Source organism: Astatotilapia calliptera, chromosome 1 (assembly GCF_964374335.1).
Source record: "Astatotilapia calliptera chromosome 1, fAstCal68.1, whole genome shotgun sequence".
Taxonomy (NCBI): Eukaryota; Metazoa; Chordata; class Actinopteri; order Cichliformes; family Cichlidae; genus Astatotilapia; species Astatotilapia calliptera.
Window position 1 is genome coordinate 39,059,941 of NC_137422.1, and position 26,727 is coordinate 39,086,667.

Sequence of the window (26,727 nt, forward strand, 5' to 3'; positions counted from 1 at the left end):
TTCAAGGTCAGGTTAAAAGTTTATATTTTTTATATGATAATTCTTATCCAAGCATAGTTCGTTCAATTATTCATTATAGTTCACTCAACCTCAGTAAAAACTGACAAAATAGATTAAAAGCTATCTCTCTGACAGACTGGTGACCTGTACAGGGTGTACCCCACCTCTCGGCCTATGGCAGCTGGAATAGGGTCCACACGCCCCCACCTCACCCCACAACTCTGAATTTGATAAGCAGATGAGGATGGATGGACACATGGACACAAAGATATTGTGTCAAACTCAAATGAAAAAATGTTCTAATTTTAGTCCGTTTGGTGGTTTTGGTAAAGAATTTGTTGACTTTGAGTATCTTGCCTTTAAAGTTCTGTGTTCATATTGTCAAGTCCATGTTCAGCATTTCCTAGTCAAATATACTGGTAATGATTAAAAAACTAGAAGAACTGAAAAATAACTGAAACTAAACTGTATTGAAAATGAAATAACAACAGGGAACAAAACTGTTATAACTCTGGTGTCCCGGCTCTACCTCTGTCCGGGCTCTTTTCTGATAACCTGGTTCTTTTGTGGCTGTTCCTGCACTGTCATGGTTCTGAGTCCACACAGCTTCATCCTGCCCACAGATTTCACCACCAAACTGACCCTGTGGCCCCCCACCCTGAGCGCCGTCCAGATTCAGTTAGTTTAAACCCCCTGAAGTTTAGCAGTTCGGTCGGGTTACAAAGAGCAGGGAGGCTCTGTGTTTTCTGTGCAGAGACGTGGGGGTCTCAGATTTGGATCTTTACAGGGTCTTGGCTTTCTGCTGAGCCAGGCGTTTGGCTTTTGTCAAGAGCGTGGGGTTTTATGGATCACTGAGGGGGTGTGAGTGATTTCAGGCTCAAAGAAAACAAATGACAAACTGCTGTGAGCTTTGGATGGACATTCGATAGCCAACACTTCAGCTCCTCCGAGGCTGCAGAGGAAATTACACAGTTCAGTAAGAAACAATAAATCTGGTTGTTTTATCAACAAACCAAACAAGAAGAAAAGACAACTAAAACAAGCACTTAATAGCAAACAAGGGAGAAACCACCTTCTTCATTAAACGCACTAATGACATTTCAGACAGGAATATTTATTTCCAGTAAAGAAACAGAATCATAGTGAACTAGAAGAAAAAATGTTGTCACTGTAAAAGTTTGTCTCACACTAACGACTTTAAGTCCTTATAAATAACTCATAATAACATAAACTAGTAATAGGTAAGCCATCATTAATTCTGTTATTTTGCTAGACTTTAAGATATTAGACTTTATTTTAATAATAAGTATATGTTTCAATATGCCTTATCTTATCTTAAATGAATTATATGAAATATTTACAATTGTTGATTTGTTGATTTTAAGGCAAGCTATATCTGCACAGATATCCTCACAACAGGGAAAGTGTCTCACATAAATATTTTACTAAAGTTTGAGTGAATGTAGTTACAGCTGATGTAGTTATTTGTAGCTAACGCAAGGTGTCGCTATTTTCCCCAACCGTTCTTGTAAAGCGCTAAAGTACACTTCACAAAGTTTGTCCTTTTGCGGATACCGTAAACGGAGTAAAAAAATAAATCATGGCGTCCGACAGCGACAGCGATGAAGATTTTGTGACTTACGGGACTCCTTTGGAACCTTTGGAAGAAGGTGAGGTGAATTTTATGATCTCGGTCATCTGTTTACTTGCATTTAAAAAATCTCCCAGGTGTTTAAAGCAAAGCGTTACTAGCTGCGCCGTTCGCAGCGCTACTTCACTGAGTTCAGCTAACGAGCAGCTAGCTAAGCGCAATCATAGCCTCCTAGTTTGAAACCCAGACCTCATTCAAAAACCCTTTATGTTAATGTTGCTGATTAAAGTAGTTGAACATAACTACTGAATACAGTGCCATTTCTCATCTCTAAAGTTTCAGCACTATCAGGTCTTCAGTTCGGCCTTAAAGTTGTAGAGAAAGCTGCCATTTATTTTTTCCCCTTCAAATCTGAAGCTGCAGTGTGTGTGATTTGTGTGCTTACTGCGGTAAAGACTATACTGTGGCTTTGTGCGACATTGTGTGTCTTAAATATCGTTACAGGATGTAGATTATTTTTAGTGTGTTTAATGCGGGAAAACAAAAAGAAGAATATCAGTAAATGTCGTTACTAGTTGGAGGAAAAAAGAAATTGTATTACACAGACTCTGATGTAGTCGTTAACTCATAGCGCAGTGTGAGCCTACCCTGGGCTCCGGCGGTGGACCCGCTGGTTCTGCATGGTGCTGGGCTGTGAGCGCGGGTCCCACTGAAGGATATTGGACCTTCCAGCCACCGTCATGAAGTCTTTTTCTGACTGTTTGGTCAGAAACATGCAAACGGGTAACCAGCTGAAGGTCATCTTATAGCAGAGCTCATCCTGCTCCTCACACAAAGGAGCAGATGCCGATCTTGGGTGATGACCTTCTACGGCTCCATCTCCTGGTATCTCCTCCACATTCTTGAGACAAAGATACACATGGAGGAGCCATCCTGGAGGAGCTGGACTACCTGTGCAACCCAAATAGGATACAGACACCATCTCAGGCTGCCAGCAGTGACAAGTGGTGATCATCGGTGACGCTAGCAAAAGAAAGAGGAGAGAGCAATGGACTGTGCCCTCATCTGCTTTTTGGGGGGTTGTCTTGTTGTTGCCTTTGCTTCATTTTTGACCAGTGTATAAATCAGCAATAAATTACTTCCAAATCCTTATAGTTTACTACAACCTCTGTTTTGTACAGAATTGACAACAATTTGAAATGTTTTCCCATTTCAATGTTTACCATTTAAAAATTGCCGTGTTTTCACAGACGAGCCGCTGAAGAAGCCCGTCCCGCTCCACGATCAGACAGTCAAAGATGAGAAGGGACGATATAAGAGGTTCCACGGAGCGTTCACTGGAGGCTTTTCAGCCGGATACTTCAACACTGTCGGCTCAAAAGAAGGTGAGAGACCTCCTGTAGAGTTCACACATATTTTAGTTAATGTGATATTTATGGAGCGCTGCATGCAGACGTGTAAGGGGAGGTGGTGTCCCCTCATCGTAAAGCTAACGGTGTTTGGTTCAGTCCAGCCTCTGATTTTGAAGTTGGCTTTAGAGCAGACCTGGCTGCTTTGTAGCTGCGTGTTGTTTTCTCTTTTTTGTCCTCCACTTTTGTTCCATGTTGCGATGCTGGCGTCCGTCGCAGATGTTGTTCTGCAAACAGTGAAACCGCTTTTTCAGCTCAAGCATTTTAATTTTGATTCCATATCTTGACATTTGGCGTCCCCGTGTCTTTTTAGGCTGGGCCCCGTCAGCCTTTGTGTCGTCACGGCAACAGAAAGCTGAGAAACACCATGCCAGGCCAGAAGATTTCATGGACGAGGAGGTACAACCACCCAGAGAGAGGGGAAGGTTTTTTATTCACATGTAAAAGAAAATCTGGGACTTTATCCAAATAACGTCAAATACCCTAAAATATCAAATAACATTTTATACGCTTCTGTCAGAGTAGCTGTCTGATGTCTGGAAATCATCTAAAGCTGATTTTATAGCTTTTACGCTGCAGCGTTTGAGTGCTTGGTCTTTCCGGTATGCAGAACATGTTTCAGAAGAGACGTGAGGAGGTTTGAGGTTCAGGTTTAGTGGAGCTGATGCACATCGTTGTTGGTGTTTGTCAGGATTTCAGCGAACACGGCATCGCTCCCAGAGAGATCACCACCAGTCAGGAGTTCTCGTCCAGCCGCAGAGACGAGGCCGGAGAGAAGGCGAGAGCCATCAGCGCTCAGGCGGCTCTGATCCCCGGAGACACGCTGCTGGAGGAGCTGATCGCACCTGCCAGGTAACTGCTGCCACACCCACATCCCACCAACTGTGTCCCAGCAGCCTGCTTCTGCAGCACCATCCTTCCCTCTTTAACAGTTTGCAGAGTGAATTTGCTCTGAGGTGTGTTTGTTTTGTCTCTCAGGTCTTCCATCGGGGTGGAGCTGCTGATGAAGATGGGCTGGAAGGAAGGTCAGGGCGTCGGGCCTCGTGTGAAGAGGAAAGCTCGCAGGCAGCAGATGGGTAAGTGTGTCATCTTTACAGGCACAAGGTTGCTTGACCAATAAGAGAAATTCAGGAGTTTGTAAAGGGTAAAATAATCCCTGTGACACTTAGGGCGTTTTCACACCTGTAGTTTGCTCACTGTGATCTGATTCATGTGAGTTCGGAAACTTGAAGCTTTTTCCCGTCTTTGATGTCTTTTCACACAGAATAAACTGTGTCAGTAAAAACCATGTGAGCACATTCACTCTGAGGCTGCCGATGAGGAGGTGGAGTTAGCTTTGGTGTCTTGGATCATTTAAAACCAGAACTTGAAAAAATGAAATACTGAATCAGTCCACTCAGCGTCTCAAGTGAAGATTCGCAGCAGCTTTGATGTTTGATGCCGGTTTTTTAAATTCTGTTTTTCCTACTTCCCCTTATGCTGCGTTTCATTTCAGCATGAATCCTGTATCTGTCTGGTGTTAGTTATAATGTGTAAATACTGACACTTTGTCCTCCTGACAGACGGTGGAGGTAAAGTTTACGGCTGCACGCTGCCCCCTGCTGGTTCGGAGGAATCGGAGGTGAGTGCGGCTGCTTAGACAGAATATTTTAACACAGAACCTGATGGAGGACGATCTAAACTGAATCTGAAATTCATAATGCATGCTGCATAATGAATCTGAAATTCATAATGCATGCTGCATATTTTCACCTGTGCGTGCATGAAATCTCTCTGCCTCATCAGGATGACGATGAGGAGTTTGCCCCAGAGAACGTGACCTTTGCCCCGAAGGATGTAACTCCGGTGGACTTCAACCCTAGGTTGGGAGTTCAGGGTTTGGGGTACCGCGGTCTGGACCCGAGCCTGGCGTTGCTGGGTCACGGCACGGCTGAACACATCGATCTGTTTAAACCTCAGTCTGAGACGAGGAATCGCCTGTTCGGAGACACAAAGAGCAGCTTGAGGAGAGGAGGAGTGGTCGGACAGGTGAGCCCACAAAACCCAGAAGTGTTTTTGGTTGTCTTTTTTAAATACAAAGTGTTTGGCTGCTGACCTTTGACCTGCAGGCCTTTGGCGTGGGTGCGTTAGAGGATGACGATGAAGACGTGTACCACAGAGACTCCATGTCCAGATACGACACAATCCTGGGAGAAGAGGAGCCGGGCGACAGCCTGTACGGCTGGACGGCCCCGCAGCAGTACACTAAGAAGAAAGGTAATGCTTCCTGGGAAAACCTGGAACGTTCCAGGCATTTTTTAAACCAGTCATTAAGCTTTTTCACACAGAGAAGCTCTTTGTCAGTCAGCCTTATTTTAGAGCAGGGAAATCATTTTTAATACTTTCTCCACCAGAGAGGTGTATTTTTTAGTTTTTTTAATTATTAAAGAATAATGTCTCTCTCTCTTTTGTCCATGAAAAACTGAAATGAAAGCATTCATGAAGTAAGATGGAAAATTATTTGGATTATTTTTTGCTTCCAGTCAGAAGTAAAGATGCTTCGTATCTCGGCAAAATCCTGGAAGGATTCACTCTGGCACAGAAACCCCTCGAGGAAAAAACAGTGAGGAGCTTCAACATATCTGATCACGTGTCCTCATCAGTACCTGGACACACCCCTCATGTTTCTGTATCTCTCTGTAGATCTTCCCGCCTCCCTGTCTGCCTCGCGATTATCGTCCAGTCCATCATTTCCGTCCTTCGGTCGATGTTTCGCATCTTTCCGGGGTCAGCCCCGCGTTGGCCGAGGCTCTCCGGGTGTCCAAAGGCCACATGGTCAAAGAGGAGCCCCAGCAAGCAGGACGCCACCAGCTGGACTCTGGCCAGAGGAGGGCGCTGCTGGGAGAGGACGCCCTGCAAGGTAAGAGATGGCTGAAAAATGAAGCAACCACAGAAGTGCAAAAAACAACAAATGAGGAAAATTAAAAACGGTTGAAACTATATGTAGTTTTTCTAGATTAATTAAAAATGTAGGATAATCAGGACATCGTGTCCCATTCTGATGGCGAGTGCGTTAATGCTGCTGGTGATGTTTTCCCAACTTCATCCCGATCAGGTCCCAGTTCGGTCATGGAGCTGCTGAGGCCCGAGGACAGGCAGCGCCTGCTCAGCTTCCGCAACTCCTCTAACCCGCCCTCGGCCAAAACCTCCACCCCCGTCTCCGGTCATGCCTCGCAGACATCAGGGAAGTCTGCACAAGTGCTGCCTGCCTCCTCCGGCCTCCAGCAGGAAGCTCTGGCAGCGTGGAGAGGCATCCAAACATCGTCACAGACCTTCAAACCATTTGAGAAAAACCCCAGCAAGCAGGCACGCTACGAACTCTACCTGAGCCGTCTCAAGCAGGGAGACAATGGTACGAGGCTCCGCCCTGCAGGTCCCATCATGCACTGCAGGATCCTTTGATATAGTTGGTACAGTTTTAGTTAAACCACAAAAACCATCATTAACCCTCTGGGGTCGACGAACGCGTCGGCGTGTCAAAATCACATGACCAATTTAAGACGTCACAGCTACAAGATGCAGCGACTCTGAGTCGCCATTTCAACTTGGGTCGAAAGTGCAGACTTCAAACTATATACCAGTTTTTGAATTGTGTCGATGGGCCACGTAAAACCAGAGTTATGATAAAAAATACACGTGATGTTTTTTTCTCAACAAAACAGCGGCGTTTACAGCAGGAAGAACGGTAAAAACAGCGTTTTCTACAGACAGCGCTCGCAAACACTCTCCACTTACGAGTGAAGAAAGAAAAAACACCCCTTCCCTATTTGATGTTAGAGTTTACCATGTCAGCCAATCAAAAAAATGATATGGTAACATGGGGCACTTGGTTGCTTAGGGAGAAGGGGAAGATTTAGGAGTGACACCTGTGAGAGAGAGAGCGAGTTTTCATATGTGAGACATTAGTGACGTTTAGCGTGTTTGGAGGCTGTAGTTAGTGTGTTGTGTAGTTATTGTTTTGTATTGTGTGTCAGTTAGACTGCTGAATGTCACATTTGCTTCAAAAACGCCACCAAAGGCAGATTCCAGTGTAAACGCTGTTCCCACATGGAAAACGGGACTGATGCTCCTCCTGCTGTCAGACCTGCAGGTTTAGGCCGGTGCTGTTCTCCTCTGTCTTATACTGAACACAAACTATTTTTTTGGACCGGCACAAATAATTTGTGTCTTCTTATTTGATGCAGCACAGCTGATTGTTCTGTAAATAGATTTAAATGGTTATATAAACGCCTGAGGCCTTGGCTGCATTTTTAGGTGAATAGTACCATATAACTTTGTTGTTTGCAAATCTTGTGCATAATTTTTAGAAATGTACAATTTCTATTTGCATTTCAAGTTATGAAAATGATTCGTTAAACATGTTTGTGGGTTTTACAGTAAAAAATAACTTTTTTCTACTCGGATTTTGAATTATTTGTCTGAATTTAGATCATTTGTTCTAATATAGTTTGCCAAAATGAAAAAATAACTCAAATTTCAGATATTTGAGGTTGTGCTGAAAATAATGATACCAAACAAGGCAAGATAAACAGTTTTTAACGGTGAAATATAGAAGTAAAATCAAAAGTAGTCAAAAATGGCCAATTATACCCTGGACCCCAGAGGGTTAATGCTCCTACGTGTCTGAGCACGTGCGTATATGTGATTACTGGCTAACACAGACGCTGGATTAAAGCTCCCACATTAGAGACCGCCTGGATATTAAAATGTAAAAATCTTCTGTGTGTCCCTCAGACGCTCTGGAGCAGAGTCTAGACCCGGGAATGACAGAGTGGGAGCGCAGCCGGGAGAGGGAGGAGTTTGTCCGAGCTTCTATCTTGTACCGGCCCACCTCCTCCTCGCTGTCCTCCCGCTTCACCAGAGCCAAAGACCAGGAGGACGATGACAGCGTGGAGGTCAGCCAGGACCAAGAGGTAGGACGCCACCTGGTGCTGTAAAAAACCACACCCCTACACTGCAGGTAAGCTCAGGAGTCACTGATGCTTTCTTTTGGTTGTCAGGGAGACCTGGATGACAAACAGTCTGCAGTAAAGATGAAGATGTTTGGAAAACTGACCAGAGAAACGTTCGAGTGGTATCCTGACAAACTGCTCTGCAAAAGATTCAACGTGCCCGACCCCTACCCCGGGTACGGCACACAGATCGGACTGAATCAGCTCTAAACAGAACGTCGAGGTTAAATCCAAACTCTGCTGAGCTAAAGTCTCACTGTGATTGGTCCTGCAGGTCCGGTATTGTGGGTCTGCCCAAAGTGAAGAGAGACAAGTTTTCAGTCTTCAATTTCCTGACTGTGACTGAGAGCAGAGAGGCTGCAGGTAACTTCATTCACACACAGGAGGCGCTAAAGAGTTTTAACAGGCAAGCAGTAGAATATTCTGTAAGAGAACTTTAAGCCCCTTTTCTTGTTTCTTTAACTTAAAAGCTTGTTTGAATCCATGTTGTCTTTACTGCCACCCACAGCACCCACCTGTAACAATGCTCGGTATTATTTTAAACATAAAAGATGTTCCCAGGTGTGCTGAGAGGGAAGATCAGACCTTCAGTATCAACTTTTGCCTGCTTGGCTTGTTTCTGTCGGCCACACGAGCAGCTGTCAGTGCACGAAGCAGTTAAGCAGAGTTAGCTTTGACAGCGAGACGTGAGCGAGCTCCCAAGCTCCATTTACACATCGATGAGCCAAAGCGAGTAAATGTTTCTGACTGCAGCAGCTTTATCACATCCTGCCCTGTCACAGTCACACTAAACCTCAGTAAAGTAGACAGATTTTTTTTTCAGCACAAATGAAAGTTAAATGTGTTTTTAAAACTCAAGTAGATGAAAACTGATCCGAACTCATTTTTATCAAAGAATATCTCAGTGTGACTGAAGAGTTATGTAAGAATTTATTTAAATGTTTTAAGGATTAAATCTGCTGTTCCTCAGACTGAGGTTTGTTAACCAATCAGGATTTATTTAGGATAAAAAAGTAAAGACAGGAAAACTGAAGTGATTGCTTTTATTAAATTGATACTTTCTTTCCGTTTTTTTCCTCCATGAATTTAAGTTTCTTTGTAGCCTTAACACAAATTTGATGTTTTCTTAGTTTCCGTTTAACACCACAGTGTTTGTGCTCACAGATTAAGCTCATTGTTTCTCTTCAGCACCTCCAAAACCTCCAGAATCCGGGAAGAAGTCCAGGTGGGATGTCTCTGAGCAGAAGGTGGAGAAGAAGAAGGAGGACCCGCTGGGTGAGCTTCTCAGTGCTGCACGCAACCAGACCGAGACCAAAGTGGAGCACACCCCCACGCCTGCCTTACCTGCTTTACCTGCCTCAATCAGCCTCGATCAGGCTCCAGGAAGCAAACCGGAGGTAGTGAAAGAGCAAAGTGTCCAAACCAGCAGGCGAGGAAGTCCTTAAATCTAAAGAGTTTATCCTTCCTTCTACAGATAAAGTCATCAGAGCAGCAGAGCTCAGAGCAGAAGAAAGAAGGTAATGAAGAAGAGGAGGAGGAGGAAGAGGAGAGCAGGCCTCCCATGGATCTGTTTAAGGCCATCTTTGCCAGCTCCTCTGATGAGAAGTCCTCCTCTTCATCAGAGGGGGAGAGCAGCGATGAGGAGGAAGAAAAGGTGACAAAGGAGGATGAAGGAAAAGTGGACTCGGAGCCACTGAACCTCTTCAGCATCCCCTCCTCCTCCTCAGCCACCGCCGCCTCCTCAGCCACCGCCTCCTCCTCAGCCACCGCCTCCTCCTCAGCCACCACCTCCTCCTCAGCCACCGCCTCCTCCTCAGCCACCGCCTCCTCCAGTCACCAAGCAGGTACTCTGAGTTTGCTGAATCACCTTAACCTTTCCTCTAATCTCACGTCCCTGTCGAGCATAACTCTGTTAACTCTTTTCCTCTCTGCTCCTTCAAAAGCAGCAGTTTCCACTCAGGCCTCCGAACAGGAAGAGGAGGAGTTTGGGCCGAAGCTGCCGCCTCCCTCGGCTGCTCTGAGTGAGTGTCACCCACCAGATCAACAACAGACAGCTCAAGTTTATTCACCGTGACCCAGTCACATGGTTTCCCTTGCGTGGACATTGTTTTTATAGATACAGCAGTCTCTCTGTGATCAGCTCAGCTGGGTTACATTCGTGTGAATCGATCCACATTCAGTGTGTAGAACTAGAGCGTCTGTTCATCGACGCTTTCACTGCTCCTCTTCTGCTTCTACTTCATTAAGTGCATCCTGCTTCGTAAAAGCGTTGCTGGAGGATTAATAACCTCTGCCTGTTGTTCCTGTGTTTAGTCAGAGGGGGCGCCGCCTCCATGTGCCCTCCAATCAAGGAGGTTAAAACGGGCAAGAAGAGCAAAGAGAAGAAACACAAGAAAAAGAAGCATTACAAACACAAGAAGGAAAAGAAGGTAGAAAACGAAGAATAAGGATCAGATCAGATAAAATGGCTCCTTCCTCACGCTGAAGCTGTGACTTCTTTTTTCTTTGCAGAAGAAGAAACACAAGAAGCACAAGCACAAAGAAGCAGCCGAAGAAGAGCAAGGAGGAGGAGCCGGCGAGCAGGAAGGTGAAGACGGACAGGTGTCGACAGACGAGCTGCTAAAAAGGTCAGAGGTCACCTGTCAGAGCATCGAAAGATGACCCTGATGGAGTGGGAGACATTTGGAAATTAGTTTGTTATAAAGTGCTGATGTAAGTCGGAAGCTGTGTATGCAAAACAATCATTATTAACAATATTTAGTTTTTTTCTCTCTTTTTTTTGTTTCCACCAAAACGTTTTAAATCCGTAATCCATCGCTCACCGACAGAAACGCACTGCGTTCAATTAAGAACATAGTTTGTTTTCATCTGCTCTTCTGATTCTGATATCATTTTTATTTATCAGATCTCTTAGAGGGGGGAGTGTTGTGTTTACGTTTAGTAAACAGATGCTTTTATTTTTAAACACTGAATTTAGTGTCGTATGCAAAGCACCTCGAACCGTCTTCTTCACTGTCTGTGTGTTTGTTTTCTCTTCCAGACTAAAGAGCATCCGCTCCCATCAGATGTGGTGAATCAGTTGGAGGTCTGTCCTCTGTGAGGACCGTCAGTCAGCTGATTGTTTCACCTGACAGATTACCTGCTGTGTAGTTTTAGGTAATAACAAAAAATCTTTATAACCAAGTGTTCTGTATTTACTGACCTGCTGGGAAACCTTCAATCACACGAAAAACTGACGTTTTGTGTTTAAGTGAAGAACTCTCTCTTAAAGGAGGTGAACATGTCACTGTCACAGTCTGTTTCCATTCATCGATTGCAAACGATGAAACCTTAGGTTACACTCGAGACCAAAAAGGCCACATTGGGCAGAAAAGACGTGTAACGATTACGATTACTATGGAGAAGGAAAGGAACAGCTGATTTGGGTTGCTGTGGTAACATTCCTGCTGCCCCGTATAGATTCCTTCGTTACCAGTTACATTGTAAGAAGTTTATTGATATTGACACAAAGAGACAACTGTGATCTTTTAGAACTTTTGCTACATATTCTGATGATTTCAGAGACTTCTGTGTGTGACGTCGTTTAAGCTTGACATTGATATAATATTACAAACATTAATCCAAGATTACAGATTGGTAAGAAATGTGTTACAAATGGATGTATGTGTCACAATTACTGGATTCCACGTTTCACCACATCTCAGACAGAAGCAGTTATATATATTTTTTTCATCTTTATTTAATCAGAAGGAAAAATATCCTCATTTCCAAGAGAGACCCGGAGGAAGAAGCAGCACAAACAAGCTCTTTGTTAGCTTGTTTCACAGTTTGTGAAACTGTGGAATGAAGAATATGTTGTGTAAATGTCACTTGTGACTTTGAGCTACACAGTCGACAGGTGAAAGTAAACATGGACAAAACCAGTAATAAAAGAGTTTCATTATTCTATAAATCTTTGATCAGGATCAATAATCAGGATGTATTCATTTCAAATTATACTGTAAATCTATAGATTTAAGGCTGCAGACCCTGAATTGGGATACAGCCGGATTCCTTAAAATTCAGGAAAATGGAGGACTCATATCAGGGCCGCATTTCAAGCAGCCTTTGAATTGGGACAGCCTTCATTGCGCCGCTGTGACGTAATCTGCCTTAAGATGCGGCCTTAAAGGCTGCAGACCCTGAACTGGGATGCAGCCTTTGTCAAACACAGCTTTAAATGCAAATGAAAATGTTTCTCATACATCTTTCAGCTGTTTTACTTTAGAAAGGGAGAAAAGTTGTGCATGAGTGTTCTTGTTCCTTGTTTCATGCTCCACTGTGACAAAGTCCAGTCTGCATGTTCAGTCTGTCCATCTTAGCTTTCGAGGAGAGAAACTCAACTGTTTCTTAGATTTTCAGAGTTGTTCAGTTCATACAGGAACTGCAGCTTACAGCTTGAAGTGTTTAAAGCAGCGGTGGACAAGTCCAGGCCTCGAGTTCCGGTATGCTGCAGGAACTCGAGGCCTGGACTTGTCCTGCAGGTTTTAGATATCACCCTGTGTCAACACACCTGTATCAAGTGATTAGTTCATTCCCAGGCCTCTGGAGAACTTTAAGACATGTTGGGGAGGTTATTTAGCCATTTGAATCAGCTATAAAATATTGCTCATCAGATTCTAACAGCTAAAAACATGACTTTAACCTTAATTGGATAGACTATATCGAATATATTCGAAATCAACAATAACACTTCTCAATATTGCCAATAACAAAACTAAAAAGAGTAGGCCAAAAAACTGGGCCTATAAAAGAAGACCTGTTACAGAAGAAAGATTTCAGTATAAAACCTGGTTTAGCAAATCAGAATCTACTAAACCATAAAAATAAAGATGTCTGACTGCAGGGGCTAGTTTGAATAATTTTAAAAGTCATCAGACAGAAACAGGACCTCGGAGTAAAAACAAGACAGATTCATGCAAAGTCATTTATTTCTATGGTTTCCATGAGCAAAGGAAGCACACTGTGAAATATCCATCAAATGTTTTTAATTTCATATCGTTCACAGAAACATTAGATAACACTGACAAGAGTGACGATGTCAGCACCAGATTCAAGTCAGCTTCACTTTGATAAAATCTGAAATGAATTTACAATAAATATGAAACTGGTGAACGTAGATAGAAAACAAGACCGAGGCGGTTGTCTGCTGCAGTTAACCATGTTATTTTGGTTTTTTAGAGGGTGGATCAGTGTCACTGTCAGTGACACAGTCAATGTCACTGTCAGCGGCACCGGCTGTGGCACCGGCTGTGGCACCGGCTGTGGCACTGGCTTTTTTAATCTTTTCAAGTTTTTTAATTTCCCTAAATGCGTCTGCCACAGGTTGGCTATTAATGCACAGTGCACCACCAGGCCTTTCGAACTGTGATAGTTCTCTGTTTGAGTCACCAACACACATCCAGTCTTGAGTGTCAGAAACACACCATTTGGAATGATCACATCCATGATTCCATTTACCTGCGGCAGTGTCTACTGACATGATGGTGACTAGTTCTTTGCCATTTCCAGTTACAGAAGGCTCTCCACGGTCGCTGCGCCAGGTCTGGATGTATAAATTGGTATTTAGTGTGTCAGCAATGGTGACATAAAGATCTCCGACTGCAAAAGGAAAGACAAACACCAAGAAACCATCAGATAGTTTTAAAATAACAGAATAAAAAAAGAAAAGTGTTGCTTACAACAACCCTGACTCGACTTTCTCTTTCTGAGAGTTTATGGGAAATTCCAGCTCTTCTTATTTAATCATTTCTTTTACAAACATCAGACCTCGTATGATCCCTGCTGCTACACTCCCCTGCACTAACTCTGCACTGAGGCTGGGTCACGCTGACACCTTAATGAAAGGTTTCCATGGCAATACAAACTTACAGCACAACATGTGTGTTCACAGGATTTATTTTTCAGCTTCCACAACATTTTCATACCAGGATCATTTTTTAATTTTAAATGTGAGTTATTTTTAGAGTTAAAATCTAAATGAAGTACATTTTGAACAGAACTACTCTGTAAAGTTAGATCTACTCATAACCCAGCTGATGTTTCACAGGCCAAATCATTAGAGGGTTAGAATAAAGGACTGTGTTAGGTTGGACGTTTCACACCTTGTAAATAAGATTCTCAGCTCTTTGGTGGGAAAACTACAGAAAGTCACAATTATTTCACACAGGAAACTCACAGTGTGGTTTTAAGGTTTTTTTCTAAAACGAATGAAGCAGAAATCTCACCTTCAGGATCCCTGGTGGCTGAGGTTTGTTTAACAAAGCGTTTAAACAGCGAATTACCAGCTGACCGCAAGTCTTTGTTATAGGGCGGCGTTTGTTGTTGTACGGTGGAAGAATCTGTGAGTTTTACAGGATTGTGTTCTTCAAATTTATAAGCTTTGATATCTTTAAGATGTTGAGCTGAAAAACATCAAAATGAGGGATGTACATGTTACTGTGTTAAGACTTCATATACACTCTACACATGAAGAAATAACTTGGACATGCTCTTACCTATTTCTGCAGACTCTGTAGATTTCAGTGTTACACACATAAATATCTGTGCATTACGTTCCCCATTTTTAGGATAGAAATTATTGCTTTCATGAGAAAAGGGGAATCTTGGTGTGCTGTGTAAAAGCCAGACTACATTGTCCTCATCTATCATCACAAATCCTGCAGAACAAGAACATGAAAGAGCACATGTCATTATTAAGAAGAGAACATCTGCTGAGTGATCTGAGAATAACAGCAGCTGTGGTTCTGATGCTCAGAGGTGAGCGTGAAGGAGAGCGCATTTAACTCAGGTGTGTTTTTATTAGTATTTATTGTGTTATTTTTATTATTATTAAAAAATTATTTCTACCCACCTTTGCTGTGGCCATGGGTGGAACTTACACTATTTTCATTTGGTGGTTGGTCATTGTATGCAATGAATCCAAAATCTGATGACTGCTTATCCTGAAAGAATCCACAAAAACATGACATAAATTATGTCTTTCCTCAAAGGGCATACACACTAATAACAGAAACTCATAGAGTTAATCTCACTTTTTCAAAGTAGGGCTTCAGGGTATTTGCCAGGACACCAGCTTGGTTGTTGACATGCTTGTTATTCCTTCTAAGGTTCTGGTTGGTTGAATCAGTGTAAACATAGTCAAACCCCTTTTTCACCTTGTACAAAATAAACCTGGTGATGTCAGAGACAAGTCAGTAAATTCAAAGATCACAATAAATGATGAGAAGCTTAACTGAGCATGGAAGAAGAAAATAACAAACTCTGTTATACCCGAGTCTCACAAGCACCTGTATGAGTAAGCAGAGATATGACTGAAAACCTTTAACTATGAATAACAGAGCCTTTTATGAATAGTATTTTCCACAGGCTTCCTCATGATGCTAAAATGTGATGAAGCTTATGAAACTTTGCAAAGTGTTTTCTTTCCATGTTTCCTCTTTTGATCAATAAAGTGAGAATAAGATGAGTGTTAAAAATAGATGTGCAGGGCTGGAGAAAGGAGGCAAGTGTCACAGTATTGTGTTGTCTTCCGTGTTTTAATGCATTAGGTATGTCTAATGTCCCTGTTTTAACTTCCCATACTTGGAAATGACGTTATTTATGAAATGGAAATATATAAAATAACTGATAATAACAGTGTAAAATAGTGTTACAGTGTCTGAACATCATCTATGACTATGTTGAAACGCAGGTGTAAAAGGTACCATAGCGCAGCTTTGAAGCACTTGAAGACCAAAGTTACTAATGTATAATTCAGTATACATGAATGAATAGCTCAAATGTTGTCTTACCAGTCTACATCTTTATCATCTTCATTTTTACAGGATATAGCGCCCTCACAATGTGAGCCAAGCAGACCAACAGTGAGGACAATCATCCAAAGGACTTCCTGAAAGAACATAATAATAATAATAAAAATCATTTTAATACATCATCTTCCCTTTACATGAAAAAAAGAATTAGCCCACTATTACAGGCTGCAGTGTCTTTACAGGTAATAACATAATTCAGTATCACAGCATGACTTGAGTTCACAGGTTATTCTGTGCTGCACCAAATGTGTCACCATCCTAATACAGACAGAAACCAACTTACCATCAGGCTGAGTGAAGAGTGTGTGAGTCCTCAGCTGAACTGACCCTTAGTTAAACAGCTCCACAATATGATTTGCATTGACCCATGGTCAAGAATTTTAATACCGTTGGACTTTTAAATATATTGTATTGATAGGAAAATGAATAAAAGAGGAGTTTCTTTGTTTTGTATCAGACATGACAGCAAACTTCTTTTCTTGCTGTCAAACTAAATACTTTATTAGATTTTACCCATGGATGTTTAATACAAGCATTTTTTTCCTACACTCCTGGCAACTACAGTGTTACAGTTTTTAGCAAATATTACTCCAAGTACTACAGAGCTTTATTCATCCCACAATTGTTGATTGGTTGCTTTAACAGCTGTTTTCCAACAGCTGGTTGAACTGACGGCCATCATACTGTACATGTGATCAATCGATGGTTTTTTTGTCAGATTTGGAATCAAACAAAAGTATAAATCAAAAATCTTTTTTTCAAAAAAGACATTAAATACCACCATTGGTGTGAGCAGAGGTTATGCAAAACCTTCAGGAGGGTATGATGATATAAATGTTAGTGGTTATTGAGATGTGACCTCACTTCCTGTTTAGAGGGTTAGTTGCTGATTTTGATCAACCATAATGTATAAACATTACAGCCATTTAACACATAGACCTGTATCCCTGGTCTGTTGCCAGGTGTTTAGCCAGTCTTGTTTTATCACTCATTAGCAAAGCTGGAAAAAATCAAGACTTCACCTGCAGCAGGAAAAAGGAGACAGATTCTCTTTTTTTTTTTTCGCCTGTCCCATTTGGTTCTTTAGCCATCAGAATTGTTGTCTGAAGACCAACAAGGATACCCGATGGATTTATTTTGCCAAATGGATCATCGTGGCATTGGCGTATTGGTCCATTTGATCGATCTTTGTTTTTATTATTTATTTTATTTTATTTTCAGATGTTACAGACGGGACAGACATGAGTGAGAGATAGGAAAGGGAGAAAGAAAGAGGAAGGAAAAGAAAAACAGAAGGGGAGAGGGACAGTGAGAAAGGGGGAAAAAAATAAAATAAAATCTCCTGGATCACCTGTTGAGAGAAGAATAGAAAACAAGCAAAAAAAACCAAAGCAACATACTAAACACAACATCATCGCATTAATCTAGCTAAGTGTAAACAGCAGTAAATACTAAATATTCAATGTTGTTGTGCAGCACGCAGGACAGACAGCGCACAATGTGCTTCGAAGTAGCAGCCAAGAAAGGTGTAATTTAAGTCTGCGAGCAGTGAACACTCGTGTGTACACCTGTGTGGATCAGCACGCTTGTATTCAAATGGTTTCCACATGTAATGGTCTGCAAGAGGATGTAGAGAGCCATAGCCCCGTCCCCCAGGGCGTGAAGCAGGCATGGAGGAGATCCAGGCCCCAGACATCCAGAGGCCCCAGAGTGCGAGAGCCCAAGGAGGACCACCGGAGGGGCATCCGTGCCACCTTCATGACAGACAGATTCTCTTTATGTACAGTACAATGGTACAGTCTGTCTGATATGCAAAGGCTTCATTTTCCAGTCACTGATAACAGAGTTTTATTAAATGTCTGCAGGTAGTTTCCCCATTGGACATTTTCTTAATCTGGACAGTGAAAGCTTATCTTTGCCTCTTTTCCACGTTGGTCATCTATTCTAACAGCCACTTTTTGCCTCACCCAAGTTGTCCACCAATTATTTCTAGCTGCTCACCCAAACACAGGAGACTAGATGCATTCATAAGTTCCTTTATACTGAATTAAATGATGAACAAATAATTTTATTGTAAATGTGTTAAGGAGGACCCCCACACACAGCGGTTAGCAGCTTCAGTGTCTATTTACAGTGTATGTGTTTGCAGCTGAGTCACTTTTCCGTGCTCTCTCAACTCAACCATCTTCTCCACGTTTGTGGGGAAGGTGGATAATCACCAGACACTTTAATAGGTACAGCTTTGGAACCAGTTATTAAGATTAACATTTATTTGCATTTATTTATCTATAAATCTAATTACAAATTTTAAAAACTGTGTAAACTGTAACTTTGTTGTTAAGATGGAAGCTTCACTGATGAAAGGTATGATTCAGAGTGTAACATGAACATATAGATGAAGCCAGCCGAGAGGTGTGCAGGTGGATGAGCAACAGCTAATAATTTTTGGTCCCGATGATGACTTCTTTTTTTTGGCTCACTCAGACCTGGGGCCCTTCCCATGGGACTCTCTCTGAAACTTTCAAAAGTCATCCATGTGGAGATTACATTAGCAGGGGAGGGTTGTAACTGTAGTGTTGATAAGTAACCCAGGATGCAAATGTTGGGGGATAGAGGGATCGGGCAGTCCAGTATGTGTGATAAATGGTCTATAACTCCGAAAGTGCTGACAGGAGTGCAGTGCCAGATAGCACGCTAACAGCTGTCTGTAGTTTTCTGTGTGCGTTGTGTCCATGTTTGAAATTCCCTGAATCCAATTTTTATGTAGTTTTTCACCTGTGGAGCCTATTCTGTGGATAACTTTATACTGTATATATGATATACTGAGCCTATCGTTCAAGTTGGTCCTAACATGGAACCCTGTGGAACTCCATAATTAACCTCAGTGTGTGAAGAGGACTCTCCATTTACATGCACAAACTGGAGTCTATTAGATAGATATGATACAAACCACTGCAGTGCAGTACCTGTAATACCTACAGCATGTTCTAATCGCTCTAATAGGATATTATGGTCGACAGTATCGAACGCTGCACTGAGGTCTAGCAGGACAAGCACAGAGATGAGTCCACTGTCAGAGGCCATAAGAAGATCATTTGTAACCTTCACTAAAGCTGTTTCTGTGCTGTGCTGAGCTCTGAAACCTGACTGAAACTCTTCAAATAAACCTCTGCAGATGATCTGTTAGCTCAGGGAATCATGCTAACTGTATTACATAGCTATATTCTCATTGTCTATGGTTACTCATTAAAAAAAAGTTTGTAAGGCACATTGGGGAGCGATGTGAGCAAGGATTCACAAAGAGTAAAATCTGTCGCCCTGCAGAGCGTCAATAAGGTTTATTTTCTTATTTATTACTTACTTATTTTCTCTCGCCTACTAACGCTCACTAACTGTATGTGTGTCTCTCTCTCATCTCACCCGTTGCACTTCTGACCTTTCACCAGAACAGAGGCTCATCCTTATGTGTAACAACCTAACTGAAACTATATGCACTATGTTGAATAAATGTTATAATCAAGAACCTCTACTAAAAGCTTAATAAAAGATATAAATGAAATTTGAATAACCTAGTCCAAACAGCTCCTCAGAATAACCTGCACTTAGACTCTGCTTTCGGTTTCACTTCTGCAAACGCGCGCTCTGCAAACCTGCAACTTCCTGTCAGCCTGCAACTTAGTCTTTCTGAAAGACACACACTGTTTAAACATCTGAATGCAATATCAGTTCTGTAGATTATATTATTAATGCAATGGTAATGACGATGATTATTAACAATAGCAGCAAAATATCTCTCCACTCTCAGTACCGCCCTATTTTTCAGACATCATCATCATCTCAGCTCCACAACACTGACACAGCACAGAGTCAGTGCACTCTGCAGTATCTGCGGCTGTAACGCGGCACACACGTGTTCTGAAAACCAGGTCAGCTGTTTGGACTCACCTTCGTCAGAGACTGACGGCGTTTTAATGCAGCGCCCTCTGGAGGCCGAGCAGAGACCTCCACTCCAGGAGGAGTCCGCTACCCATCCTCCAGCCTCCACCCCAAAGAGCGTGCCCTCCTCTTCCTCTTTTCCCCTTCCCTCCTCTTCCCAGCCCTCGATTTCTTCTTCTTTTTGCCCGACACTTTATTCACGCCGTCTTTGTATGTCTGCGACTTGTTGGTCTCCTGTGGCAGGTTGGTGCCCTCCTCCTCCTCCAGCCGGAAGCTGATGGGGCGGTTCTTGGTGCCTCCGGGAGGTTTGGAGTGCAGGGTGCTGCCGGTGGTGCTGAGGTTGATTCCTAGGCCGACTCCGGCGTCGCTGCTGCTCCCGCCTCCCCCTGTGGTCCGCATGGGGAGGTCACGGATCTCTGCCGTGTGGACTTTGTCCAAAAGTGCCTTCAGGAGTAAAACACGCTCATGTTCCATCATCATCCGGCCTTTGTCGTGCATCAGCTGAGCGTGACTCACCGATCGTTTCCTGAACAGAAGAAAGAGAGAAGGTTTGTTTACATGAAGCTTTTCATCGTTCTAAAAGATTTTCAATCAAACAAAAACAACAACGCCCTTTTAAATGTTTCAGAGCTCATCTGTGCAGGTTTCTCCTTAAATAAAAACACCCTGTGACTCTGGCTGGAATCAAAAGTGTTACCATCTACACCACAGGAAGCACTTCAAACTGAACCATGCAAAATAAAATAATATTTTTATTGTGGAAAAATTTGGTCTAATATTTGTTTTTACAGGCTTATTGACGAAGCTAAACACATGTGCATTATTTTGGGTTGCTCCCTGTTGTCCACATACTTTTGGCATTTTAGTGTTGACCTGACTGACCAGCAGAGGGCAGCACAGGCAAACAGTTTGAAATGGAGCAGCCGGAGAAACCGTATCCTTCTTCTCCTTTAAATTCTTCCCTATAAATTCGACGGCATTTCTTGAACACAGGTTTCACTGCTGTCTTTCCTCTCCAGTTGTTTTTGGACAGCGCTGTTGCATCCATGCAGAGAAATGACCTGATTCATCAAACCAAAGCCGTGCCGTTGCTTTCCAAGCCTTTTAAAAGTGATACAGAAGATCCCCGCCCTGCGAGGAGGTCCAGGAGGGTTTTCTCTCCTTTTAGATGAACATGAGCGCAGCCAACGCTTTCACTCTTCATCAGCGTGGATGTTAACCGGCACATTCGTGGCACTCAAAACCCTTGAGGAATTAAAAAAAACTGCTGCCACAAACACTTTGTGCCAATTAAATGTGGTGAAGGAAAAAAAAAGCTGCTGTGATTCTGAAATGAAGCTGCACATTCCTCCACACTGAAAAAGTGAGTCATAATAAATCTATCGACTCTGATTTTAGCTGAATGGTAAATGGCCTGTATTTATATAGCGCTTTACTTAGTCCCTAAGGACCCCAAAGCGCTTTACACATCCAGTCATCCACCCATTCACACACAGGTGATGGCAGCTACATTGTAGCCACAGCCACCCTGGGGCGCACTGACAGAGGCGAGGCTGCCGGACACTGGCGCCACCGGGCCCTCTGACCACCACCAGTAGGCGGGAGGTGAAGGACCTGTTTCCACTCAGCTGATCATCATACCACTCGAAGACAGACACACACACACACACACACACACACACACACACATACAGCGCTTATATCTATGACTCTTGCTTTCTCTTGTTTTGCCCCTCAGGTTTTTGACCTCACATCCACTGCAGCACCTCCTGTGAGCTCCATGCAGGACTATGCTGACATGTGTGAGTCCTTATACTGAGGCTATGATAATTACTCTTCATACTGATGCACTGACTTGTATTCTCTCACTGATTCAAAAACTGGGGCAAAAAATCTGTTACAGCAACGTAGAGTTAGAGTTACACGGTGATGCAGGTTACCTGCGGTCTCAGTTCGAGGATGGATCCCCTCTTACAGCACAGAGGTATAATCTCAAAAATGCTGAAACTTGTTAAGTTTTATAAATGAAAGATCTACAAAGCTGTGAGGGATTCAGGCTTCGCCGCAATGTTGCTTTACTGCGAGTCTCTGAGACTAACAGAGCAGCAGACACAGGTCGGAGGCTGCACACTGCTGAGCGCCAACGCCGCCCAGACACTTCAGGTGTGTGAGCATACAAACAGCTTCAGCAGGAGATACCGGAGGTTCCCGTGATGCCCTCCTCCACCCCCTGCTTCATACAGCAAACTGAGTAAGTGAAGCCTGATGACTGAGCTGCCGCTTCTCATTCAGCTTTTCCTGCTGAATAATAAAAATATCCAGAGCAGAACACACAGGCGGCCTGGGTTTATATGCATACAGATATTTCCTGTAAATCGCCGCCTCTGGTTCTGTTTTACCTTTAATAACAGTCACATCAAACACTCCACAGAGAGGAGGAGGAGCGGGAAAACAGGCCGGGACATCCTGCAGTGGCAGCGTTCCAGCGCCCCCCGTCCTCAGCCTGCCGGCTCTTAATTGTTTCTTTCTGTGGGAGACGAGTGAAAGACGTGTGTTTCCTAAAGGCAACGGCGAGTGGTTAGAGATGATTCACGGCCCTGATGGCTGACAGTACCGGGCGGCTCTGATGGATCTCCAACTTCCTAACTGGCAGACCACAGGCAGTAAGGATGGGCGGACATGTCTCAGCCTCCACCACTCTCAGCACTGGAGCCCCCCAGGGGTGTGTTCTGAGCCCCCTGCTGTACTCTTTGTACACATATGACTGTGTGGCCACTACCAGCTCCACCACCATCATCAAGTTTGCTGACGACACCGTCGTGGTGGGCCTGATCTCTGATAACAACGAGACGGCCTACCTGAAGGAGATTAGGAATCTGGAGAACTGGTGCCAGAGGAACAACCTCCTTCTAAACGTCAGTAAGACAAAGGAGCTGATAGTGGACTTCAGCACTAAGCAGGAGAGGAACTACCAGACCCCCGTCATCAACGAGTGCCCAGTGGAGAGAGTGGACAGCTTCAAATACCTCGGAGTTCACATCACGCAGGACCTGTCATGGTCCTGTCACATCAACACCGTGGTGAAAAAGGCCCGACAGCGTCTCTACCACCTCAGACGCTTGAGAGACTTCCAACTGCCCTCCAAGGTGCTCAGGAACTTTTACTCGTGCACCATAGAGAGCATCCTGGCGGGAAACATCTTAACCTGGTTCGGGAACAGCACCATGCAGGACAGACGAGCTCTACAGAGGGTTGTGCGGTCAGCTGAGCGCACCATCCGCTCCGAGCTCCCTGACCTGCACTCAATCTACAGCAGGCGGTGCTGGACCAAGGCCAGGAAGATGGTGAAGGACCTCAGCCATCCCAACAACAGACTGTTCTCTCTGTTGAGGTCAGGAAAGCGATTCCACTCCCTGAAGACCAACACAGAGAGACTGAGGAGGAGCTTCTTCCCGCAGGCGATACGGTCTCTCAATCACACCACCACACAGTACTGACCCACACATATGGTTCTTACACACACACTGGACTTTCTGGACTTTGTTTTTGCACAACACTGGTCACTATATTCTTCATTTCCAGTTAATACTTGTACAGTTGCTGTTATTGTGTGTGTATATATATTTATTTATATTTAGATTTCTTCATACATTCTTATATAGTTCTATATTGTGTATTGTGTATTTTGTTGTACAGTTATTTTATTTTCAACTTTAATTTATATATTTTATCTTATTCTTTCCCAGTTAAATTTACCCTTCATTCTAATTTGTGTTGTACAGTTATTTCATTTTTAACCTTAATTTTTTTATATTTTATTCCTTCCTAGTTAAATTTACACTTTAATTTTTCATATTTATTTCCTATCTTATTCATAGCCCTTTCCTTTTTTTTTTTCTTTAGGTCACGAGCAGTTGTCTAAGCATTTCACTGCATATCGTACTGTGTATGACTGTGTACGTGACAAATAAAATTTGAATTTGAATTTGATGAATGTTTCTGATGTTACGGCCCCTTTTAAAAGAAATTTGCAACTTTTTTTTTGTCCGGCAAATAAAACACTAGAATTATTCCTGCATTAGCCCAAAAACAACCACACCACAAGACACCCAGAAAAAAATGAAGAATACCACAAAATCCTGACAGTCATTGTTATTATTATTATCATTATTTTTATTATTATGATTGTTATTGGCTCCAGATTTAAAGGGACTTTTTTAATCACTCGCTGCAGATTTTAACTAAAACTTTCACCACTAGGGGGCAGCGCTAGCTGAGACATGTTCTCCGTTTTTAGTCGCGCTCTGGCTTCACCAATAGTTTTTGCTTTTACTTGGTGACCAATTTAACAGTTAAAGTTTAAATTTAATCACGGCGCCATCTCCTGATTCAAAACAGTATTACAAGAAAGAAAAGCTCCAGTTTGACTTTGTTAATATCTCTAAAATCAACAAATGCTTTGGACATAAAGTCAGTGCAGTCGAGAGGTCATTATGTTGACCCTGTGATGTAAAAACAAAATAGTTTTAAGTTTTAAAGATTTGAAATACCTTTAAACAAATTAATGTGCAATCATTCATTTGTTAACGTGTAACTCCTTAACAGAAAAAATGAGACATCTTTCATAAAACTGCTTCATGAATACCAAAAGTTCACGTTTGACAGCCTGAGAAACACAAATTAAACATGAAAAACCATGAAAATTTATATTTTTTTGTCTGTGAAGGTTCTCAGTCATCCAGGCAGGGTTTTAATAGTTTTGCAATTTTCATTAGTTTTTATTTTTATTTAGTTTTGACTTCAGATTTTCAATTTTATATCAGTTTTAATTAGTTTTTACCAGTTGTTTGCTAGTTTAGTTTAGTTTTTATTTTTTTGAAAATCCTTAGTTTCAGTTTAGTTTTGATTAGTTTCAGTTATAGTTTTAGTTGTGTTTGCAATAATTAAGTGTAACAAAATCCCAGTTTCATCATATCAGTCATGCTCTTCTGCTCATCCTTGGGTATGTTGCTATTCCAGCTACCATACCCTGCACCCTGCACAGGTCGCCTGTCTGTCGCAGGGCTAACACGCAGAGACAGACAACTCACATTCCCACCTATGGGTTCTTTAAATAAATAAATAAACAAAGGCAGATGAACAACCATTGATACCAGGCAACTATAAAATGTATATCTTGGCCCCAATGAGACTATTAGCTCTTGCAGCACCGGGTGTTCCTAATTTTGGTTCAAGTGAATTGATAAACTTTTTGAAGGCAATTGACTCACACAGTTATGTAGATGTCCCCGTCCTGTTGTCTCGGGATGCATCACGCTGCCTGCCTGGGGTTAGCTTCTGTTTCTGGGGATGAGGGTTGAGTGTGCTCCCTTCTCAAGGTAAGCTAGGTTAGCCTTCTTGTGTGAGCTTTTCAAGTGCACTTTAAGGTTTGTGGGATTTCTTCCCCTTTAGAAATGTCCCTCATAATTTGTCTCTTTCCACTACAAGACACTTGTTTTATCCAAAACACAGTCATATTCAAAGTAATCCCAAATAGGACTCTGGCGCTTTCTCCCGACTTTTCCTGACATGATTCTGCGCGTGGACGGAGCAGCAACACAGACGACTCGACTAACGTGCTGCCACCTGCTGGCATAATGAGACACAGCAAGAAAAAATCTGGAAACTAAACTTCATTTTCACCCTTGACTATTGTAGGACACGCACACATCAATGAAAACTAAACACATTTTTGCTATAAATTCAGTTAATTTTAGTTAGTTTTGTGAACACTCATGACAGCTTTAGTTAGTTTTCCTTTTTTTGTTTTTATTTTTATTTCTGTTAACGAAAATGTTTTTTCACTTCTAGTTTTCGTTATTTCATTAGTTTTCGTTAACGATAATAACCTTGGTCCTTAGCACCCCAAAGCGCTTTACACTATAAAGCGCTTTGGGGTCCTTAGGGACTAGTAAAACGCTATACAAATACAGGCCATTTACCATTTAACCATATGACAGATTAACTCTGAAGCTGAATAAATATTAAAAACAGTAGCTTGTATGAACGTGTCAGCCCGCTGCAGGCTGCACTGCACAGCATACTAATGAGTTTGAGTACAGCAGCTGAGTACAAGAGAAATATTCCTTACCAAGAAAAGAGAACTGCAATGGTAGTTTACTGAGGGGAGCACTGGTGGCTCGCAGCTGTTGACTTGCGTTGATCCAGGACCATGAAGTTGTTTGATTTGTGTTGATGAAGGCCTGCCTCCTTCTCCTCACAGTCACTTTTTACGAGACCATGAGTGTGTTTCATTTTTTGTTCTGTCAGTCTTGGATGTGACTCCTGAAAAGAGATTCACCATGATTCTGGTTCTCCTTTCACAGTCAGTACTGCTGGTTTCTCTCTCAGACTGACTGAAGATGAGTGATCTGGAGTCTCCAGGATCCAGCCGTCTGTCTGTGACCGACACAAAGTAAGATACTGTCTCTAATGTACACGAAGGAAATAGAGAACATAGGTGAAATCAGTATATAGAAACAATTACAAGTTTAAAAGGACAAGTAAGATTGAGTGGGAGAGGACTGGTTTAACAGGAAGAAGAGAAAATTCCACAGTATCCGTGCAAAAAGTTTCACTTTGAAATCTTTAAAAGAATGTGGACAAACAGGTGGACTTGGTGTCAGTGGAGTTTACTCCTGGAAGTTTGAGATTATGATGATTATTACTTCAAAAACACCTGTACAGACGTTTATCAGTCATTCCATACCAGCGCAGTGCCCAGTAACACTTTGAGGTGACTGGAGCTTTCTCCAGAGTTTCTAACACTTTCCTTCAGAGGATTCAGTCGCTACCAGTTGTGGCGTCTCTGTCCAAAGTAAGAGTCGGTATCCGTGTGCTGATGAACACATTTTTGAAAACTTGACTTCTTGTTTTGTAGGTGCATGAAAAAGATTTCATTCGATTTT

General features: G+C 42.6%; 3 protein-coding genes and 1 long non-coding RNA gene across 11 annotated transcripts; 2 read left to right on the forward strand and 2 right to left on the reverse strand.

Annotated features, from left to right (window-relative positions):
- Positions 1-1,535: 1,535 nt before the first annotated feature.
- On the forward strand, positions 1,536-15,964 carry gpatch1 (G patch domain containing 1). Of its 5 annotated transcripts, none has more exons than XR_013908820.1 (22): positions 1,536-1,670; positions 2,842-2,976; positions 3,314-3,399; positions 3,692-3,852; positions 3,979-4,076; positions 4,563-4,621; positions 4,786-5,028; positions 5,109-5,256; positions 5,523-5,602; positions 5,683-5,899; positions 6,095-6,391; positions 7,774-7,952; positions 8,040-8,167; positions 8,266-8,354; positions 9,180-9,388; positions 9,466-9,835; positions 9,935-10,012; positions 10,305-10,420; positions 10,503-10,618; positions 11,032-11,147; positions 14,696-14,820; positions 15,857-15,964. XR_013908820.1 is itself a non-coding variant. In XM_080300804.1 (20 exons), the coding sequence occupies exons 1-20, from the start codon at positions 1,601-1,603 to the stop codon at positions 11,063-11,065; spliced, it is 2,913 nt and encodes a 970-aa protein (XP_080156930.1). In that variant the 5' UTR covers positions 1,536-1,600; the 3' UTR covers positions 11,066-11,923. The 5 variants fall into 5 exon arrangements, 2 of the variants coding, with proteins under 2 accessions (XP_080156930.1, XP_080156936.1); XR_013908821.1 differs by having other exon boundaries at positions 14,696-14,789; XR_013908823.1 differs by lacking the exon at positions 14,696-14,820.
- On the reverse strand, positions 12,944-19,912 carry LOC113026926 (deoxyribonuclease-2-alpha-like). 3 transcript variants are annotated; one of them, XM_080300819.1, is made up of 7 exons: positions 19,790-19,912; positions 15,824-15,921; positions 15,065-15,203; positions 14,884-14,974; positions 14,528-14,689; positions 14,258-14,434; positions 12,944-13,631 (listed from the first exon to the last, which is right to left on the reverse strand). In XM_080300819.1, exons 2-7 carry the CDS (start codon positions 15,907-15,909, stop codon positions 13,195-13,197), a joined length of 1,092 nt encoding a protein of 363 aa, XP_080156945.1. In that variant the 5' UTR covers positions 15,910-15,921; positions 19,790-19,912; the 3' UTR covers positions 12,944-13,194. The 3 variants fall into 3 exon arrangements, with proteins under 3 accessions (XP_080156945.1, XP_080156942.1, XP_026032010.2); XM_080300816.1 differs by lacking the exon at positions 19,790-19,912 and adding an exon at positions 16,128-16,179; XM_026176225.2 differs by lacking the exon at positions 19,790-19,912 and having other exon boundaries at positions 15,824-15,933.
- LOC113020935 (parathyroid hormone-related protein-like) lies at positions 19,665-26,048 on the reverse strand. Of its 2 annotated transcripts, none has more exons than XM_080300822.1 (2): positions 25,911-26,048; positions 19,665-20,306 (listed from the first exon to the last, which is right to left on the reverse strand). In XM_080300822.1, exon 2 carries the CDS (start codon positions 20,276-20,278, stop codon positions 19,868-19,870), a length of 411 nt encoding a protein of 136 aa, XP_080156948.1. In that variant the 5' UTR covers positions 20,279-20,306; positions 25,911-26,048; the 3' UTR covers positions 19,665-19,867. The 2 variants fall into 2 exon arrangements, with proteins under 2 accessions (XP_080156948.1, XP_080156954.1); XM_080300828.1 differs by lacking the exon at positions 25,911-26,048 and adding an exon at positions 20,633-20,760.
- On the forward strand, positions 20,188-20,546 carry LOC145428533 (uncharacterized). Its single transcript, XR_013908826.1, has 2 exons — positions 20,188-20,328; positions 20,409-20,546. It is a non-coding gene; the product is annotated as an uncharacterized LOC145428533 (long non-coding RNA).
- Positions 26,049-26,727: the final 679 nt, after the last annotated feature.

Bases quoted from the DNA above. Each gene is read 5' to 3' on its own strand.
- LOC113026926 (XM_026176225.2), bottom strand. From the start codon at position 15,933: ATGTTCTTTCAGGAAGTCCTTTGGATGATTGTCCTCACTGTTGGTCTG. The intron at 14,975-15,064 runs GTGAGATTAACT...GGATTCTTTCAG, and splicing joins TGAAGCCCTACTTTGAAAAA to GATAAGCAGTCATCAGATTT. The intron at 13,632-14,257 runs GTGAGATTTCTG...TTCCTTTTGCAG, and splicing joins AGCCACCAGGGATCCTGAAG to TCGGAGATCTTTATGTCACC.
- gpatch1 (XM_080300804.1), top strand. From the start codon at position 1,601: ATGGCGTCCGACAGCGACAGCGATGAAGATTTTGTGACTTACGGGACT. The intron at 3,400-3,691 runs GTACAACCACCC...GGTGTTTGTCAG, and splicing joins AAGATTTCATGGACGAGGAG to GATTTCAGCGAACACGGCAT. The intron at 5,603-5,682 runs GTGAGGAGCTTC...ATCTCTCTGTAG, and splicing joins AACCCCTCGAGGAAAAAACA to ATCTTCCCGCCTCCCTGTCT.
- LOC113020935 (XM_080300822.1), bottom strand. From the start codon at position 20,278: ATGCACGACAAAGGCCGGATGATGATGGAACATGAGCGTGTTTTACTC.